This window comes from Equus asinus, chromosome 7, assembly GCF_041296235.1.
Source record: "Equus asinus isolate D_3611 breed Donkey chromosome 7, EquAss-T2T_v2, whole genome shotgun sequence".
NCBI lineage: Eukaryota > Metazoa > Chordata > Mammalia > Perissodactyla > Equidae > Equus > Equus asinus.
This window is the reverse complement of record NC_091796.1, coordinates 40,200,686-40,218,662: the sequence shown is the minus strand read 5'-3', so window position 1 is coordinate 40,218,662 and position 17,977 is coordinate 40,200,686. Positions and strand designations below refer to the sequence as shown.

The 17,977-nt window shown below is 36.2% G+C and overlaps 1 protein-coding gene across 1 annotated transcript in view; it reads right to left on the bottom strand.

The window, feature by feature from the left end:
• The window catches only part of CCDC178 (coiled-coil domain containing 178), a 351,357-nt gene that overhangs the window by 243,621 nt on the left and 89,759 nt on the right, over positions 1 to 17,977 (bottom strand). Inside the window, exon 12 of the mRNA XM_070514525.1 lies at positions 4,128 to 4,311. Coding sequence (XP_070370626.1) covers positions 4,128 to 4,311 — 184 coding nt within the window. The remainder of the gene's footprint in view (positions 1 to 4,127; positions 4,312 to 17,977) is intronic.

Below are 17,977 nucleotides of genomic sequence, written 5' to 3'. Positions count from 1 at the left end.
AGTTGAGCCCAACTCAATCTATAGATTCAATTCAATCCTCATCAAGATCCCAGCAAGTTATTTTATGGATATTGATTAAGTGATTCTAAAGTTTATAAGGAGAAACAAAAGACCCAGAATAGACAACACAATATTGAAGAACAGGTGGAGAGCTGACAACACCAGACATCGACACATCTGTAAAGCTATAGTATTCAAGACCGTGTGGTACTGGCAAAAGAAGAGACAAACAGACCAATGGAACAAAACAGAGAGTCCAGAAACACCCATAGAAAAATACAGTCAACTGATCTTTCACAAAGGATCAAAGACAGTCTCTTCAACAAGTGGTGCTGGCACAAGTGGACACTCATATGCAAAGAAAAAGATGCTAGACACAGACCCTACACCTTTCACAAAGTCAACTCAAAATGGATCATAGACCTAAAAGTAAAATGCAAAACTATAAAGCTCCTAGAAGATAACATAGAAGAAAACCTAGACGACCTTGGGTATGGCAATGACTTTTTATATACAACACCAAAGACACGATCCTTGAAAGAAAAAATTGACAAGCTGGACTTTAAAATTAAAACCTTCTGCTCTATGAAAGACAATGTCAAGATGGAATGTTATTCAGCCCTAAAAAGAAATGAGCTATCAAGCCATGCAAAGACATGGAGGAAGCTTAAATGCATATTACTGAGTGAAAGAAGCCAATCTGAAAAGGGTTCATACTGTATGACTCCAACTATGACATTCTGGAAAAGGCAAAACTATGGAGACGGTAAAAAGATCAGTGGTTTCCATGGTTTGGGGGTGGTAGAAGGAACAAGAAGCAGAGCACAGAAGATTTCTAGGGCAGTGAAAATCTCTGTATGATACCATAACAATAGATACGTGTCATTATATATTTGTCCAAAATCAAGAAATGTATACGACACCAAGAGTGAGCCCTAATGTAAACTATGGACTTTGAGTATTAATGATGTGTCATTGGAGGTTTGTCAATTGTACCAAATGTACCACTGTGGTGGGGGATGTTGATAAACGGGGAGGCTATGCATATGCAGGGGCAGAGGATATATGGGAAATCTCTGTACCTTCTCTAAATTTTGCTCTGACCCTAATACTGTCCTAAAAAGATAAAGTTTTAAAAGGTGATTCCTAATATGGTTATTTTGAAGCTTTGAATCTGACTGAATCTTTGTTCGTCAGAGTGTATGTCTAGTTAATGTCTGACTGCCTATTTTAGACCAAATCCTGCATCAGAAGACCTTGTCCCCAAACTCTAAACAGCTACCTGAAAGCTATGCTACTTTGAGCAAGCCGTGTCTCCTCAAAATGAACACATTAATAACAACTGCACAGTATTATGAACACTAAATTAGTTAATATGTATAAGGAGTCCAGAATATAATAGGCTTGCAGAAAACTTTGTTTTCTTTTCTACTTCCTTCCTTCTTTTCTACTAATTTTCCACTTAAGTTCTTGTACTACAATTTTAACCTGGAACCAGAGTGGCTGGATGTTCTACTTTTCCATCAAAATTCCAAAATATTCAAGCAAAAAGCCCTCCAAATTCCTGAAGCTTTCACAAAAGCCTTCCGTGGAAACATTAAGAAGTACTTAATATGTGATAAAAGCTTTCAAAATTTTTTTGTTACAATATCACATTCTTCAGACAACACTGATGATTTTCTGTTCATTCTATCAACTCCATAACTGAATACATATTACCCTTTTATTGATTTATCTCCCATCATTATTGGCTAATTTTACCCTGGGACTTGGCTAATCAGGTCTTTTCTGAATAGGTTAGTTATTGGAATTGAAGGTATGGAAAAATCGGAAAAAATCAATATCTGCAATAGTTGGAAAATTCCAGAAATTGCTAGGTATCTTGATTATTCAGGGTTGCTTCTAGTTTAAGGCTGCCTAAAATTTACTGGGCATTTCACAGATGCTATAATTTGAGAGAATGTAATTTAGAAATTCTACCTCTGAGGCTTCAAAATAGTATTTCTCAGAGCTATCTCAGAGGTGGTATTGCTATAATTAGTTTCTAGAAGACATGGATTAAGGACTAATTTCAGACCAGGATCAATAAATATACAAAGCTGAAGAAAAACATGATGCCCAGAGTCAGAAAATTATATAGATTTTCATTAATTAGTCAATGAGAGACAGGAGAGTCATTACAAAGGTAGAAACTACAAACTTGAGTTACTACAAACCAGAATTATCTAAGGATTATCTAGACATTTATTTTTAATTCACTACCACTCTGACACAGATACATATGTGTACATCAGAGAAATTTAATGCCCTATATATTCAACTCAAAGATTGGCAGAAATGTTTAGCAATGCAGAATATTTCCTAAGTGAAGTAATTTCTTTCTGTTGCTTCTTTCTTGTTATCTCTCAGCTACCGTAGGGTAAGGAAAGGACTTGATGAACAATTTCTTTAATTTTTCTTGAATAAAGCCAGGGGGACACTTTGCTTTGGGTTGGCAAAGCAAGTACAGTGGAGTCACACCAAATTTGCACTTAACGTTCAAATTGTATTTTACGGCATCAGGAAAATTTAGAAAAAAAATAAACAATTCAATGCAATATCTTTCTAAACAAGTGATTGCCTCAGATTAGTGAAGGAATGTGTGTGAAGAATTAAAGGTAAGTTGTGACAGCTACGGGAAAAATATGTGAATTATATACCAAGGGTTTCCTTTCAATTGAAAAAATTAAAACACTTTAAGCGGCCAAATCATTGGATGATGTCTTCATGATATCCTCAACAACAACAAAAAATTGATGGCCACAGAGAAACACATAGTAATGAAAAATTATAGGAAATTATAAACAATATCTACTGTATTATCATATATGCTAAACTATATATAGTGACATGTCTTATATTTTAAAAATAATTTTGAGGTTAATTTTTACTACATATAATTATTTTTAATTTTCACTTTTTTCAAATTTATTTATTTTTTGAGGCAGATAAGCCCCGAGCTAGCATCCGTCACCAATCCTCCTCTTTTTGCTGAGGAAGACTGGCCCTGAGCTAACATCTGTGCCCATCTTTCTCTTCTTTATACCTGGGATGCCTGCCACAGCATGGCTTGACAAGCGGTGCATGGGTCCACAGCTGGGATCTGAACCAGCAAACCCCGGGCGATCAAAGCGGAACGTGCCAACTTAACCACTGCGCCACTGGGCTGGCCCCTTAATTTTTAGCATACTAATTTCGTAGCATCTAAGACATAGTAACCCCAGTGAACAACCATGGGAAGAGGCACAGGCACGATACACCAAGTGAATCGAACAGCTGGACTCAATGTGAGAACAAAACCCGAGTCTCTCAGTACAGAAACATTTACTGGCAGACAATCTATGTGTTCTAAATTTGGATAGCACAAGAGAAAGTCTTCACTAAAGATAGTGCTAGTAGAGGGCTTGGACAAAGAATACAGATTCTATATTTTACAGATAATTGTGTGATTATAAGTCTTTAAGAAGAAAATATGAAAGATGGGAGAAGTGTGGATGTGACGTGTTATGAAGAGAAGCAGCCTGATGAAGTGGTCCCCCAGGTGTGGTAATATGGAGTTGACTTTGCTAGTCTCTATGCCAAATGGCAGGGAGTGTCTATTCATCATATCTCTCACTTAGGAATGGATTTGAGGCCTCTGAATAGTTGTTTCTGTGGCATTGTGGTCTACTGATTGCTCGGTGCTCTGGAATCCAATACCTTGCAGGCTTGATATAGGTACTCCCTTCTCTTGCTTTGTAAGAGAGCAAGAGCACTTCCCAGCATCTTTTTCTTCCTACCACAGGCAGGAACTATTACGTAGATGTTTAGAGTGAGGCTTAACCAAGTACCACTCTTCTGGTGAGTCAGGTAGTTTAAGTTCAGTAATAACAAAAAGTAGACAAAAGTGTTGATTAGCTACATCGAGTCACGTTTCTCTTCTATTCAGGCTGGGCCTCTGAGAGAAGCGATTTTCTTCTGATTTATCAGAAGGAGTAATTTTTTTGAAAATAGCATTATAGTTTAAATTAAAATCTATCAATATTAAATCAATAAAATTCAGATTAATCACCATTTTTCATAACTAAGAAGAACACAGAGATACAAACCTTGAATTTTCTTCTCACTTCTGCTATTTTCTCTTCTAATTCCTCTGTTTTAAATTTGGTTAGGTGGAAAACAGTACCAATGTTATAAGCATCCTTGTATAGTTCTTTAAGAAACGTTTCATTTTTTGACTTCAGTTTTATCAAAGATTGGATTTCAGACTCAAACTGTGCTTTTTTCCTTATGCTATAAAAAATAAAGAAAAAAATTGATAGGATTATTCTAAAAGAGTATATATTGAGGTAAATATATTTAATAATTATTAAAAAAGGAAGAAGTTCATATTTTATGTTGCTGAAAATACAAAATAACCAGATACTTAGCTAAAACTTGAATACAGAAAATATGTCCCCAAATCCCATTTATTTTTCTGCTTCCCCTGTCAGCTACCCCTGTCAGGCTGTACTCAATCTCAGAAGGAGAAGTGTACTGATAAGAAAAGTCTGGGGATCCCAGATGCCCAGCTTTCAAAGCATTCATTCCCTTCTATATCAATCCATCCTTTCTATTCCTATATAACATTACTACTAAGAATAAATCAAATATAAGAAAACTTCAGTCCATGAAAAAGAGAAACAACTCAACAAAAGAAAATTAATACCTAAAACAAAACTCTCAAAAAGAAAACCAATAGCTAAGGGAAAAGAGTTAAAAGGGAAAAAAAGTAAGACATTAATATCATTACAAGATTCTCAAAGACACAAATAGTAGACTCTACGGAAAATTAACGTTATGCTTCCTGTTCAGATTAGGTATTTCCTTTGTTCCAAATATGTACCATTGAGGCACACAGTATAAGAAGAAAACACCAAAAACACACACCTACACTCACAAATGAGGTAATTATAACTGTAGAATAGAAATGGAACTGGAAAGCAATGAAGGATGGAGGCGAAGCAGCAAGAAACTGGGGGAAGGTATTCCACCAGATAGGTTACCAGGGCAAGGTTCACTGCATCATAGCAGGGGTTTGTGTGAGTTGTCATCTGGGAAAGAACCAACTCACTGATGGGGGCTATAGGTTTATAGAAAGCTATAAGTTAGGGTATCGAGAAGAAAAGACCCAGAGACCAAGAACTCAACCAATGGGTAAAGAAGAAATCAGAAGGGAAATACAAAAAAATATCTTGAAACCAACGAAAATGGAAATACAACATATCAGAACTTATAGGATACAGCAAAACAGTTCTATGGGGGAAATTTATGATGATAAATGACATTCTTAAGAAAAAAGGAAAGATTTCAAATAAACCAACTAACTTTGCACCTGAAGGAACTACAAAAAATGTTAGCAGAAGGGAATGAACAACAATCAGAGCAGAAACAAGTGAAATAAACCAAAAAAACCAAGAAAGGATCAACAGACAGAGGTGGTTTTTTAAAAGATAAACAGAATTGGCAAAACTTTAGCTACGGTAACTAAACAAAAGGACAAATAAAATCCGAAATGAAAGGGACCACATTACAACTGATGCCATAGAAATACAGATGATCAAAGAGACTACTACGAGTTATTACATGCCAACAAATTGGACAGCCTAGAAGAAATGGATGCTTTCCTAGAAATATACAACCTTGTACCAAGACTGAATCATGAAGAAATAGAAAATCCAAACAAACCAGTAATGCATAAGGAAGTTAAATCAGTAATCAAAACTCTCAATGAGAAAAGCCTATAACCTGATGGCCTTACTGGTGAATTCTACCAAATATTTAAAGAATTAACATCAATCCTTCTCAAACTCTTCCAAAAAGTTGAAGGGGAGAGAACACTTCCAAACTCATTTAATGAGGCCAATACTACCTTGATACTGAAGCCAGGCAAGGACACTACAAGAAAAGAAAATTACAGCCGAATATCCCTGATGAACGTAGATGCAAAAACCTTCAACAAAATCCTAGCAATCAGAATTCAACAGTATGTTGAAAGGATCATATACCATGATCAGGTGGGCTTAATCCTTGGGATGCTGGGAAGTTCAAATATGCAAATCAATAAATGTGATACACCACTTTAACAGAATTAAGAATAAAAATCCTATGATCATCACCATAGATGTAGAAAAAGCATTTGACAAAATTCAACATCTATTTATGATAAAAACTCTTAACAGAGTGGGTACAAAGGGAAAGCACCTCAACGTAATAAAGGCTGTATATGACAAGCCCACAGCTCAAAGCATGCTCAGTCTCAATGGTGAAAAGCTGAAGGACAGCCACATGCAAAAGAATGAAACTGGACCTCTATCTTATACCACTCACAAAAATTAACTTGAAATAGATTGAAGACAAACGTAAGAACTAAAACCATAAAACTCTTAGAAGAAAACATAATCTCCTTGGCATTGGTCATGGCAATTATTTTTTGCATATGACACTGAAAGCATATGAAACAAATGCAAAAATCAACAAGTGGGACTACATAAAACTAAAAAGCTTCCGTGTAGCAAAAGAAATAATCAATAAACAGAAAATGCAACCTACAGAATGAGAGAAATATTTGCAAACCATTTATGTGATAAAGGGTTAATATCCAAAGTATATAAGGAACTTATATAACTCAATAGGTAAAAGCCAAATAACCCAATTAAAAAATGGGTAAAGGACCCAAATAGACATTTTCCTAAAGAATACATACAAATGGCCAACAAGTACATGACAAGGTGTTCAACATCACTAATCACCAAGGAAATACAAATCAAAAACACAGTGAGGTATCACCTCTCACCAGTTAGGATGGCTTTCATCAAAAAGACAGAAGGTAGCAAATGCTCGCCAGGATGTAGAGAAAACGGAACATTTGTACACTGTTGGTCGGGATGTAGATTAATACAGGCATTATGAGACACAGAATAGAGGTTCCTCAAAAAATTAAAAACAGAACTGCCATATGAACCAGGATTTCCACTTCTGGGTATATATCTAAGGAAACAAAATCAGTTTCTCAAAGAGACATCTGCACTTTTATAGTGTAATGTTCATTGCAGCACTATTCACAGTAGCCAAGATATAGAAACAATCTAAGTGTCTGTCAGTGGATGAATGGATAAACAAAAAATATATAATGGATATATTATTATATTATTGTATATATATTTTGAAAATATATGTGTGTGTATATATAAAATGAAATATTATTCAGCCATGAGAAAGAAGGAAATCCTGTCATTTGCAACAAGATGGATGAACTAAGAGGACATTATGCCAAGTGAAATAAGCCAGACAGAGAAAGATGAATGCTATATGATCTCACTTAGATGTGTAATTCTAAAAAAACCCTCAAATTCATAGAAACTGAGAGTAGAATGGTGGTTGTCAAGGGCAGAGATGTGGTGGAAATGGGGGAGATAGTGGTCACAGGTACAAGCCTTCAGTTATAAGATGAATAAGCTCCGAGGATCTAATGTACAGTTTAATAATAGTCTGTTGCTTACTTTGAATTTGCTAAGAGCGTAGATCATAAGCATAGTCACCTCAAAAAGAAAAAAAGAGTAAGCGAGGTGATTGATGTGTGGTAATTATTTTGCAAGTATATATCTCTCAAATCATCACATTTTACACTTTAAATATAGACAATTTTATTTGCCAATTATACCTCGATAAAGCTGAATAATTTTAATAGAGAAGTGGTATGTGTAACGAAATTTTATATGAAACATTTCCAGTACTGAAAATCATTTTGGTTTCCATTGAAAAGTCTACTTAGTGCAAAACTGGATATATGACACACATAGAAACACACACACCTAGACAGAGAATTGTGAAATTTCAGAACTCTGAAACAGAAAGAAATTTCTAAAGTTCTCCGAGAGAAATACAGATTTGTTGTTATGTGTCATCAAGTCAGCTCCAACTCCTGGTGACTCTACAAATGAGTGATGTCCACAGGGTCCTGTCCTCAACAGCCCTACTCAGCTTCTGCAGACTCATGCCTATCGCTTCCTTTATGGAATCAATCCATTTCATATTTGGTCTTCCTCTTCTCCTGCAGCCTTCTACATTTCCCAGCATTATTGTCTTTTCCAACAAATCCGGCCTTCTCTTGATGTGCCCAAAGTAGGAGAGTCTCAGTTTTGTCATTTTTGCCTCCAGTGATTGTTCAGGGTTAATTTGTTCTGGGACCCATTTGTTCTTCTTTCTGGCAATCCAGGTCATCCGTAGAGCCCTCTTCCGACACCATATTTCAAATGAAATATTATTTCCTGCCAGCTTTCTTCCCTGTCCAGCTCTCACACCCCAACATAGTAATCAGGAACACCAGGGTGTAGGTAATCTTGGCCTTGGCCTCTAATGACACTTCCTCACACTTGATGATCTTCCCTAATTCTTCCATTGCTGCCTGTCCGAGTCTCAGTCTTGTCTTGATTTCTTGGCTGCAGTCTCCATTTAAATTGATGACTGAACACAGGTGAACAAAATCTTTAGCAATTTCAATGTCTTCATTACCTATGCTAAAGTTGTGTAGTTCTGTAGCCGTGATTTTTGTCTTCTTGATGTACAAATACCATCCTGCTTGGGCACTTTCTTCTTTCACTTTCGTCAGAAGTTGTTTCAAGTTACTGCTGCTTTCTGCCCATAAGATGGTGTCATCTGCATATTTGTCTGACAACCTTGCCTACAGAAAACGATTCTTTCCCTCCATGTTCTGTCCTGACAGTGGCTTCTTGTCTGCAATATAGGTTACACAGCAGAACAATCAAGTGCTGAAGCATGCTCATTTCTTTCAGAGCAGCCCATAGCTTTTCATGATCCACTCAATCAAAGGCTATACTGTCATCTATAAGACACTGACTAACCTTCTTCTGAAATTCTTTGGAGCACTCTAGTAGCCAGTGAGTAATCACAATTAGATCTCATGTGCCTCTCCCTTTTCAAAATCTAGCTTGGACGTCAGACATCTCTTGCTTCATGTAAGGTAAGAGGCTTTGTTGCAGCACCTTGGGCATCACTTCACTTGCATGGGAAATTAGAGCAATGGTCCTATAGTCACTGCACTCCTTGGCATCTCATTTCTTGGGGATTGGAGTATATATTGAGTGTTTCCAGTCTGTAGACCATTGTTTTGTACCCTATATTTGTTGTCACATTCTTGTTAAGATTTTGACAGATTCAATCTCTGTGCCTTGAAATAATTCTATCAATATCCCATCTGCCCCTGGTGACTTCTCTCTTCCCAGAACTTTCAAGGCAGCTTTCACTTCACTTTCTAAAATTACAGATTCTTCCTCATAGGAATAGTGTTCAAAAGAATCAAGGAATCTGTCATCCTTTGGTCTCTTCTGTAAAGATCTTCAGTATACTGTTTCCACCTTCCCTTTATTTTCTCCTGGTTATATAGTGTGCCTCCCTGTTGGACCCTCAGAACTCCTAGTCTAGGTTTAAACTTACAAACAGATTACCTACAAAGAAACGACATCTAAATGCCATCAGATGTCTTATCAAGCAAAACTAAATGAAAGATGGATATGTTTAGAGATCTAATGTACAGCATAATCACTACAGTTAATATTATATTATATGCTGAAAATTTGCTAAAAGAGTAGACTTCAGGTGTTCTCATCACACATACAAAAAAAGATAACTATGGGAGGAGATATGCTAATTAGCTTGACTGTAGTAATCGTTTCGTTACGTATATCAAATCATCATGATGTAGACCTTCAGTATATACAATTTTAAAAAATCTAAATGAAAGAAAACAATGAAAAATACCTTTAAATTAATGAGAAAAATTGACTTTGGATCTAGAGTATAGTATGTTGAAAATATCCTTGTTTGAATGAGTTGAATAGAAAATGAAATGTGGGTTCATGAAAACAGCAATGTTTTTTTAATAACATTTGCTATAAAGAATAGACAGGCAGAGTTGGGATGGAGGCCTCTGTTTTATCATCTCTTTGCTTCTTTTCTAAGATGAGCAATATTATGCAATGTTCGTGTTCTATTACAGTAGAGAGAAATGACAATGATTCGCGGGAAAGAGGAGATAATTCTAGATGCAAAGCCTCTGAGTGTATAAGAGAGAATGGCATCTACTTGGCAAGTGCATGGGTAATGGACACTCTTCCAGAGGAGCAGCTTCTGTTAGTATATTGTAGCAGAGAGGAAGACAGCATATATGAAGACAGATGCAAACCGTCTGCTAAAATAAAGAGGTAATTCTCATTTGATTGCATCTATGTTCTCTATGAACTATATGGGAAGATTATTAGCTTAAGATGAGAGTGATGTGGCTATGAGGATTAAAAACAGAGAGAAGATATGAAACGGTCGTCAGAAAAACTGAATTGTTTAGAAATTTCTCAGCAGTCCCGAATGTCACATGAGATTCATAATCATAGAATTTAAGTTCTACTCAGTAGAAAATTTATTGCAATGCAAATGAAGCTTAAATATGAGGGTCTCTAATGGACCTCAACCCCTTGTAAGGTCCTTTGAGTGTCCTTAACAGTGTTTTCACATGATCATACTTATTTATAATGTTAACAAAAATAAAATATTTTAACCACAATTTATTAAGACCATTTTCTTTTTCTAATATAATGTATCCTCTGTCAAGTGACATTGGAATGTCTGTGGGCATTCTGTATTCATCATCTTGTATTCTTTCTTCATAAAGAGACCTCACATTCTATAACTTTAGGGCCTACCAAACCATGATCAACACATGGTGAGATTAATCAGCACAGTTGTGTTTTACTTTAGCCACATTCAACTGTTAGGATCCTGGTTTAGTTCAACGATAGGGCTTTTCAAATCATATAAACAAGGTTTTGCAGGTTATTTAAATGAATGCCTATTTGGATAAAATAAAAAAGTTTTAGTGAGAAAGGAAGAAAAGACAAGATAGTGGGATAAACAAATGTGATAGGGATGATAGATTGGTCATCTTCAAGTATCAAATAGGGGGTCGGCCCCGTGGCTGAGTGGTTAAGTTCGCACACTCTGCTTCATTGGCCCAGGGTTTCACTAGTTTGGATCCTGGGCATGGACATGGCACTGGTGACAGGCTATGTTGAGGCAGCATCCCACATGCCACAACTAGAAGGACCCACAACTAAACTATACAGCCATGTACTGGGGGGATTTGAGGAGAAAAAGAGGAAAAAAAAGTGTCAAATAATTGTTGGAGTGAGGGTACTAATAGAGCAAGTAAGCTGGAAAGAGAGGTGTTGGTTGTCAGAGAATACATTCTTAAAATTGAGATCAGGAGGTGATTCCATTATTGAAAATGACAAGATGTAGGGTAAAGCTATAAGAGAGGGTAGGTGGTGTGAGATGAAAGATTGCTGGGAATATGGAGGTCTAAGAACTGAGAAGCCAAGATCTTGCATGTACTGAATAGAGATGAAATTCAGGTTTTGATTGCCTCTGCAGAGGGAGAGAATAGAAATGGGATGGGTGATTTATTTGTAATTTTTTTTTAATGATTTCTTTTTTTTGGTGAGGAAGATTGGCCCTGAGCTAACATCTGTTGCCAATCTTCCTCTTTTTTTTTCCCTCCCCAAAGCCCTAGTAAATAGTTGTATATCCTAATTGCAAGTCATCTTAGTTCTTCTATGTGGGATGCTGCCACAGCATGGCCTGATGAGCGGTGTGTAGGTCCACACCCAGGATCCAAACCAGCAAACCCCAGGCCACTGAAGCAGAGTGCGCAAACTTAACCACTCAGCTACAGGGCTGGCCCTTATTTGTAATATTTTAATTCTTTTTAAAAAGTCTAAAGTAGGTTAACATATTGGTAAGTAGTTAATTTTGAATGGTGCATATATCTTTTCTCTTTTAATATCTGAAAAATTAAAAAAACAAAAGCAAAATAGTTTAAGACTAGCCATTCAAAAGTTTGCTGTTAAATGCTGAAAAAAATCACATTCTATATTCCTATGAATTAACTCAAATTAATAGCATGGTAAAATGTAGCTAAATAAGTATGAAAAACACAGTGCCCTGTGGATTCATTCTAAGTATTCCAGGCTACTTAACAACTTCAAATAATATTATAATTGCTATTTTTACAAATAAATCATCATCTGTTAACTCTTGATAAACACATTTCATAAAATATAGCACTCTGTCTCTATGGTATTCAATAGTCTTTTTGCTCATTTCCCATGATTATCAACCCCATCTCTGGATCACTGCAGTTACAGCAGCATTGTCTTGCTTGAGGTACAGTAGAGCATTAGAAGTAGATGTTCAGAATATTTTATAGAGCTTGAATGTAAGAAAATGGCTATATAGAAATTCATACCACACAGTTAACTTCAAGCAGATTAAATCCAAATTAATCAATTTCAAATCATCTTAAACAAGTTCATTTTTCTTGACTTAGGTTCCTGAAGCCTGTCTATCATTTGAATAAACAATCAAGTGAAATTGCTTGCTCAAGTCAAATATCCCAAATGTAAAGAGCCCATTTCTATTGGATGCTGGCTTATTTGGAAGACAAAATTTTCAAATTATGCACTGTTACTACAAGATAAACAATCATATATCATCATCATTACTAAAGGGTCTTGCAAATATTTGTATGCACAGAGTACTGAGCAAAGTCTTTAACAAAAATGACATCTATCTTATAATGTTGTCGTTTTTAAAATAAACTATATATGAACAATAGATCACATAGTGAATTAATTATGTAACTTATTCAAATAGTATAACAGTTGTAAATAGAATCAAATGGTGAGATGGTATTCTAGTGGCAACGTAGTGTATAGAACAGTCCAAATTTGTGGAAGTTTCCTTGGGGTATTCGCTAGATGTATGACTCAGTGATTTGCTTTTAAAAAAATTTTTTTTTATTATTAATTTTGGACTTAAGGGGAAGTCCCCTTTGGACTTAAGGGGAAAGTGATTCAGGTAAGTGGTAGAATAAAAAAGAAAAAAGAAAGGAGAGAGTTAAAAAGAATAGAGTTCTTTTGAGAAAAGCAGTTTGGCTATGGCCAAATATAGAGATGGAGAATTGAATGAAGCAATAAGCTTTTGCCAGTTTTTTGAAGTAGTTAGTAAATGTCATGTCACACTCTTCTGTAACATGTTAGAATTAGGAGCCAAGATTTGCCAATGGAGTTGGTTAGGCAGAGTCACTAGCTGGAAAGAACATACATTTTGGAGTTAGATCTATGTTCAAATCTGACTGTTCCTTATGCAACTGAGGGGATGGTTTCATACATAATTTCCTTATCTGTAAAATTTGCTTACTAGTACCTGACATCAAGGTGTTACAAAGATTAAATCTAAATAAATTGAGGATAATATATACATTGTGCTTACACACATTGAATAACTCATAGAATGGATTTAAGAAATAGTATTTCGTTAATTAAAAGGAATGTAACAGCATATATCTCCATTACAGTACTATCTGGTTTAATAATATTGTAGACAATGAAAGAAAAAAAGACAAATATAAAAGGTAAATAACCATATTATTGCTTTGGGGCAGAGAGAAACCTCAAATAGTTGTGATATCAAAACAGAGAGAGAATAGGAGCACAGAGACACTGAAACAAAGAAGGAAATGTGGATAACCAAGTTTTATATTCAGCTTCCATTAGTTCATTGTGTCATTTATTTAACACCTGTTGAGAAAAACGCAGGCCCGCACAGACACAGACACAGACACACACAATGCCTGCAGGCAAGGAGCTCAGCTGAGAGGAAACAGCAAATAAGCAAAGCAACAATAACCGTCCATAGAGTGACGAGTGCTAGGAGAGAAGTGTATGGAAGGAGGGAGGGGTACTTAAGCGGATACTTGTTGAGCATTGATTGCATGTCAAGTGCTGTGCTAGGTAACTGGGATACAAAGATGAATTGAAACGAAAGTTCCCATTTTATACTCTCAGGAAGGAGAAAGATATGAAAACATATTCCTGTGTGATCATAAACACAATAATGGAAGAAGCAGAAACAGCACTTAATACCACCTTGGTTCGTGGCTAGTGGTAAATAAGTTATTGACACGGGAAGCATCTGGGAAGAGCTTATGTCTGAGCTATTGTATGAATGATCAACTAGTCACATTTAAAAAAAAAAAAAGCCAGAAGAAGAAGAAGAGGAGCAGGAGGGGAAGGAGGATGTGAAGGATGGGGAAGAGGAAAGAAATTTCAATCAGAGGAGTACCAGAGACAAAGACTAAAGCTTAAAACAATACGAGTTTGGATATTCAAGCATTTTAATAGGCTAGAACATAAAGATCGTGGAAGGGAGTAGTAAGAAATGCATCTGAAGTTGTGTAGGTGACAAATTACCATGTCTAATCTATCAGTCTGGGAGCTTTATCCTATAGTTGGTAGGGAATCTCTGAAACTTTTTTAAGCTCCTGAAAGTAAATAAAAACTCATCTTTGTAGATAATTGCGCCAGTGATGCTGTATATGCTGGATCTGAGAGCTCAGAACTTGAAGTGAGGTATTTAAAACCTGTTTTAATATACCAATTAAGAGACAAGCATGACCTGGTTTATTTCATTGGTAACTGAAACAGACAGAAATGAAAGAACCTGTTGGAGAGACCTTTAAAAGACAGACAATAGAAACTGGAAAGATGCTGGCTGTAAGTGGGTAGAGAGGGATATAGGATGATGCCTGAAATGAGTAACTTGGTGGGTAATGGTGTCAAAAAGCGATGTTGAGCGAGAGAGTGGATATTCAAAATGATACTATCAGGAGAAATAAAGGATATGGTTAGAAATTAAAAAGTAAAGTAACAATATGATACACATTAATGAGAGTAGATAAAATTCCCTGGATAGGGAGTAGATCAAGGGTGTAAATGGGCTGCAGTTAGAACCCTGAGCTAATCCAGCAGGGGACAAGCAGAGATAAATGGGCCACTCTAGCATCTTAGAAAGAATAGCTTCAGAGAGTTGAAGGGAAAACTAACAAAGTGGCATTCTGAAGCTCAAAAAGGGATAGCATCAGAGAAGGTACAGACACAAATGCTTGGGTCACATGGGGAAAAAAAGGCATGCAATAAGACTAAAAAATATCCAGCCGGTGTAGGAAAGGAGTGTTTTGTTTTTTTTTTTTTTTTACTTAAGTAACATAAATTTTGGTAGCGTGGGAGTTTCAGAAGCCAGACTGCTGTGTGCCAAAAAGTGATTAAAAGTTAAGAAAACATTGCTAATAATCTCGCAAATATTGCTGATTATGTGAAAATTTTAATAACAATGGAAGGGAAATACCGTGTGATTGCCAAAGATACAAACAGGATGAAGGCAAGCCTTTCATTTTAGGTTGGAAGAGGGTTAATGATGAATATAAGCTTAAGGGAAAAAGTAATGAATGAAGATGTCAAAACTGGAAGAGATAAGAATAAAACTATGTTCTGAAAAGGGCAAAGGGGTTAAGATCAAGAGCACAGACAGAGGTGCTGGCCTTGACCTGGAGCACCATTTTCCCCTTGAATTTAAAGATATATGAAAGCAGTTTGCAGATATTGTTACTGTAAAATACATTGACTTGACAAAAACATGTCATGTCTTCAGTTTCTCCTTCCAATATGAGTAAGCTACAGTATAAACACATTAATGTTTTCTTTCTGAGTTTATATTGTTTGGGATTTATTGTGATTGCTGAATCTGAGGATTCATACTTTAAAGAATTATGAACTGTTATCTGCCATTATCTTTTTGAATATTGCCTTCTCATTCACTCTGTTATTTCTCACTCTATTCTCCATAGCTCTTAATATTTCTTCCATATTTTTTGGTCTCTTTTTCTCTCCTTGCTGCATTCTGGATTTCTCTTTATGTTTTCAAGTGCATTGATTTTTTTTTCCCAGCTGTATTTTCTATTTAATTAATAAAATCTTTAATTGAAACGAATCCAGTTTTAATTTTTACAAGTTTTGGTGAGTTCTTTTTCAGATCTGCCTGAACTGTTTCGACAGTATTCTATTAGTCTGTTTTCTTCCCTTTAACCATTTTAAACCTACTTCCACAGCTTTAATCTAATAATTCTATTATTTGAAATTATTGGGGGGTTAAACATACCGCTGGTTATTACTGATAATTCTTATTCATGTTGGATTTTTCCTTATTGTTTTGTAATTTTGGGAGCTCCTTTTTAAAAGCCTTACTTTATCTGAGAGAATCCCATGTGGCCTCAGTCAATTTATTTCTCTAAAGAATATTTATCAAAGTAGCATCAATTTTTTTTTAATAATTATTTCTTGGTTAGGGTCTTCCAAGATCACACAGATGGCGCAAATGAAAACATTAAACCAGTGTGAAAAGGAGCCAGATTGGGAGTGTTCTCACTTGTTTTTTCCTCACCCAGGTCCCAAGTTAGACAGACACACTTTCTTCTCTCTGCTTTTGCTTGTAGGTATATTTGTTCTGCTTTACGGATTTGAATGCCCTTACTTTATCAGCTCCCTCACTTTTGCACAGATCCAGGGCCCCGGGCCTATGCTGGAAGACACTAAAACTTAATTCCCCTGTTTACCAAGATCAGAAAGGCCACTCCTCCATCCTTACTTTCAGAGAAGCCAAATATCAGCTAAAGTTTAGCTTGTAGTTGGTCACTTACTTTCTTTGCATTGGCCCCTGGGGACTTCTTTTACTTTCCCATGAGCATGGCACTGCATTTAAAGAATGTATGTCCTTTTATGCTCCATTTACAAGTGTTTTGTAGCAAAAGACCTTTCACATTCTCTATTATCAACATTGCAGGAAAAGTAAATTCTCATTCCTTATCTGTCTACATTTTCATTTTAGACATCTCATCCTGGCCCAGTGTTTAATTTTACGACTCCAAATTTGCATCCAGTGTCCTCCTCATCTCTGTGCTATGGACCTATGTATCTAATTTTCACTTCTCACTTCCATTTGAAGAACTAGTAAGATTCTGAAATTTAATATGGCCCAAAAAGACACACTTACATCTTCTCCAAAATCTCCCTCATACCTTCAACAAGCCCTTGTTATCTCAGCAAGTAGCCTGACTATTCGTCTTTTCCTCACATCTTATACCATAGCTATCAAAAGGTCCCATTGGCGCTCCCTCCCAAATATATCTGAAAATGAGCTATTTATTACCATTTCTCATGCAAAAAACCTTGACCTATATCATTATTATAATTTTTTTCAATTATCAAAAAAGTCATCCTTCTTTTTCTTTTGTTTTTTTCTGAGGAAGATTTGCCCTGAGCTAACATCTGTGCCAATCTTCCTCTATTTTGTATGTAGTTCGCTGCCATAGCATGGCTGCCCACAGGTGGTGTAGGTTTGCCCCTGGGAACTGAACCCAGGCTGGTGAAGCAGAGTGTGCCAAACTTAACCACTAGGCCACGGGGCCAACCCAACCCATCCTTCTTATATGCACCAAAATTCATCCTTCACTAAGCTGCCCAACAGATCTTTCTAAAATGTAAGATCCTTTAAATAGATCAAATGCTTTAATCCCTATGCCTTTATCACAGCCCACTTGTGAACTTGTAGTATTCAAGCCCTGTCTGCCTTGCCAACGTTTGTCTCTCTGAATTACCCTACTCACACACAATTTTCCAGAAACGCTGGTCTCCATTCTGTTTTCACAACACATAGAATTTTTATCCATCACAGGGCTTTTGTATGTTCTATTCCTTCTGCTTGGCCTGTTCTTCCCCAGACCAGCTCAAGGCGGATTCGTCCTCTTCAGTCAGGGCTCAACTCAATTCAAATGCTGCCTTCTTAGACAGAGGTGTCTCTGCATGTCCTTGCCAAAGCTGAGCTCCCAATACTTCCCTGAGCATGTCACTCTAGCACATTACCCAACTTCATCTGCCTTACAAGAGTATCAGTAACTGAATTTTAAAAAAAATTTTCGCACTTATTATATATTTGAGAGAATGTAAATTTAAAT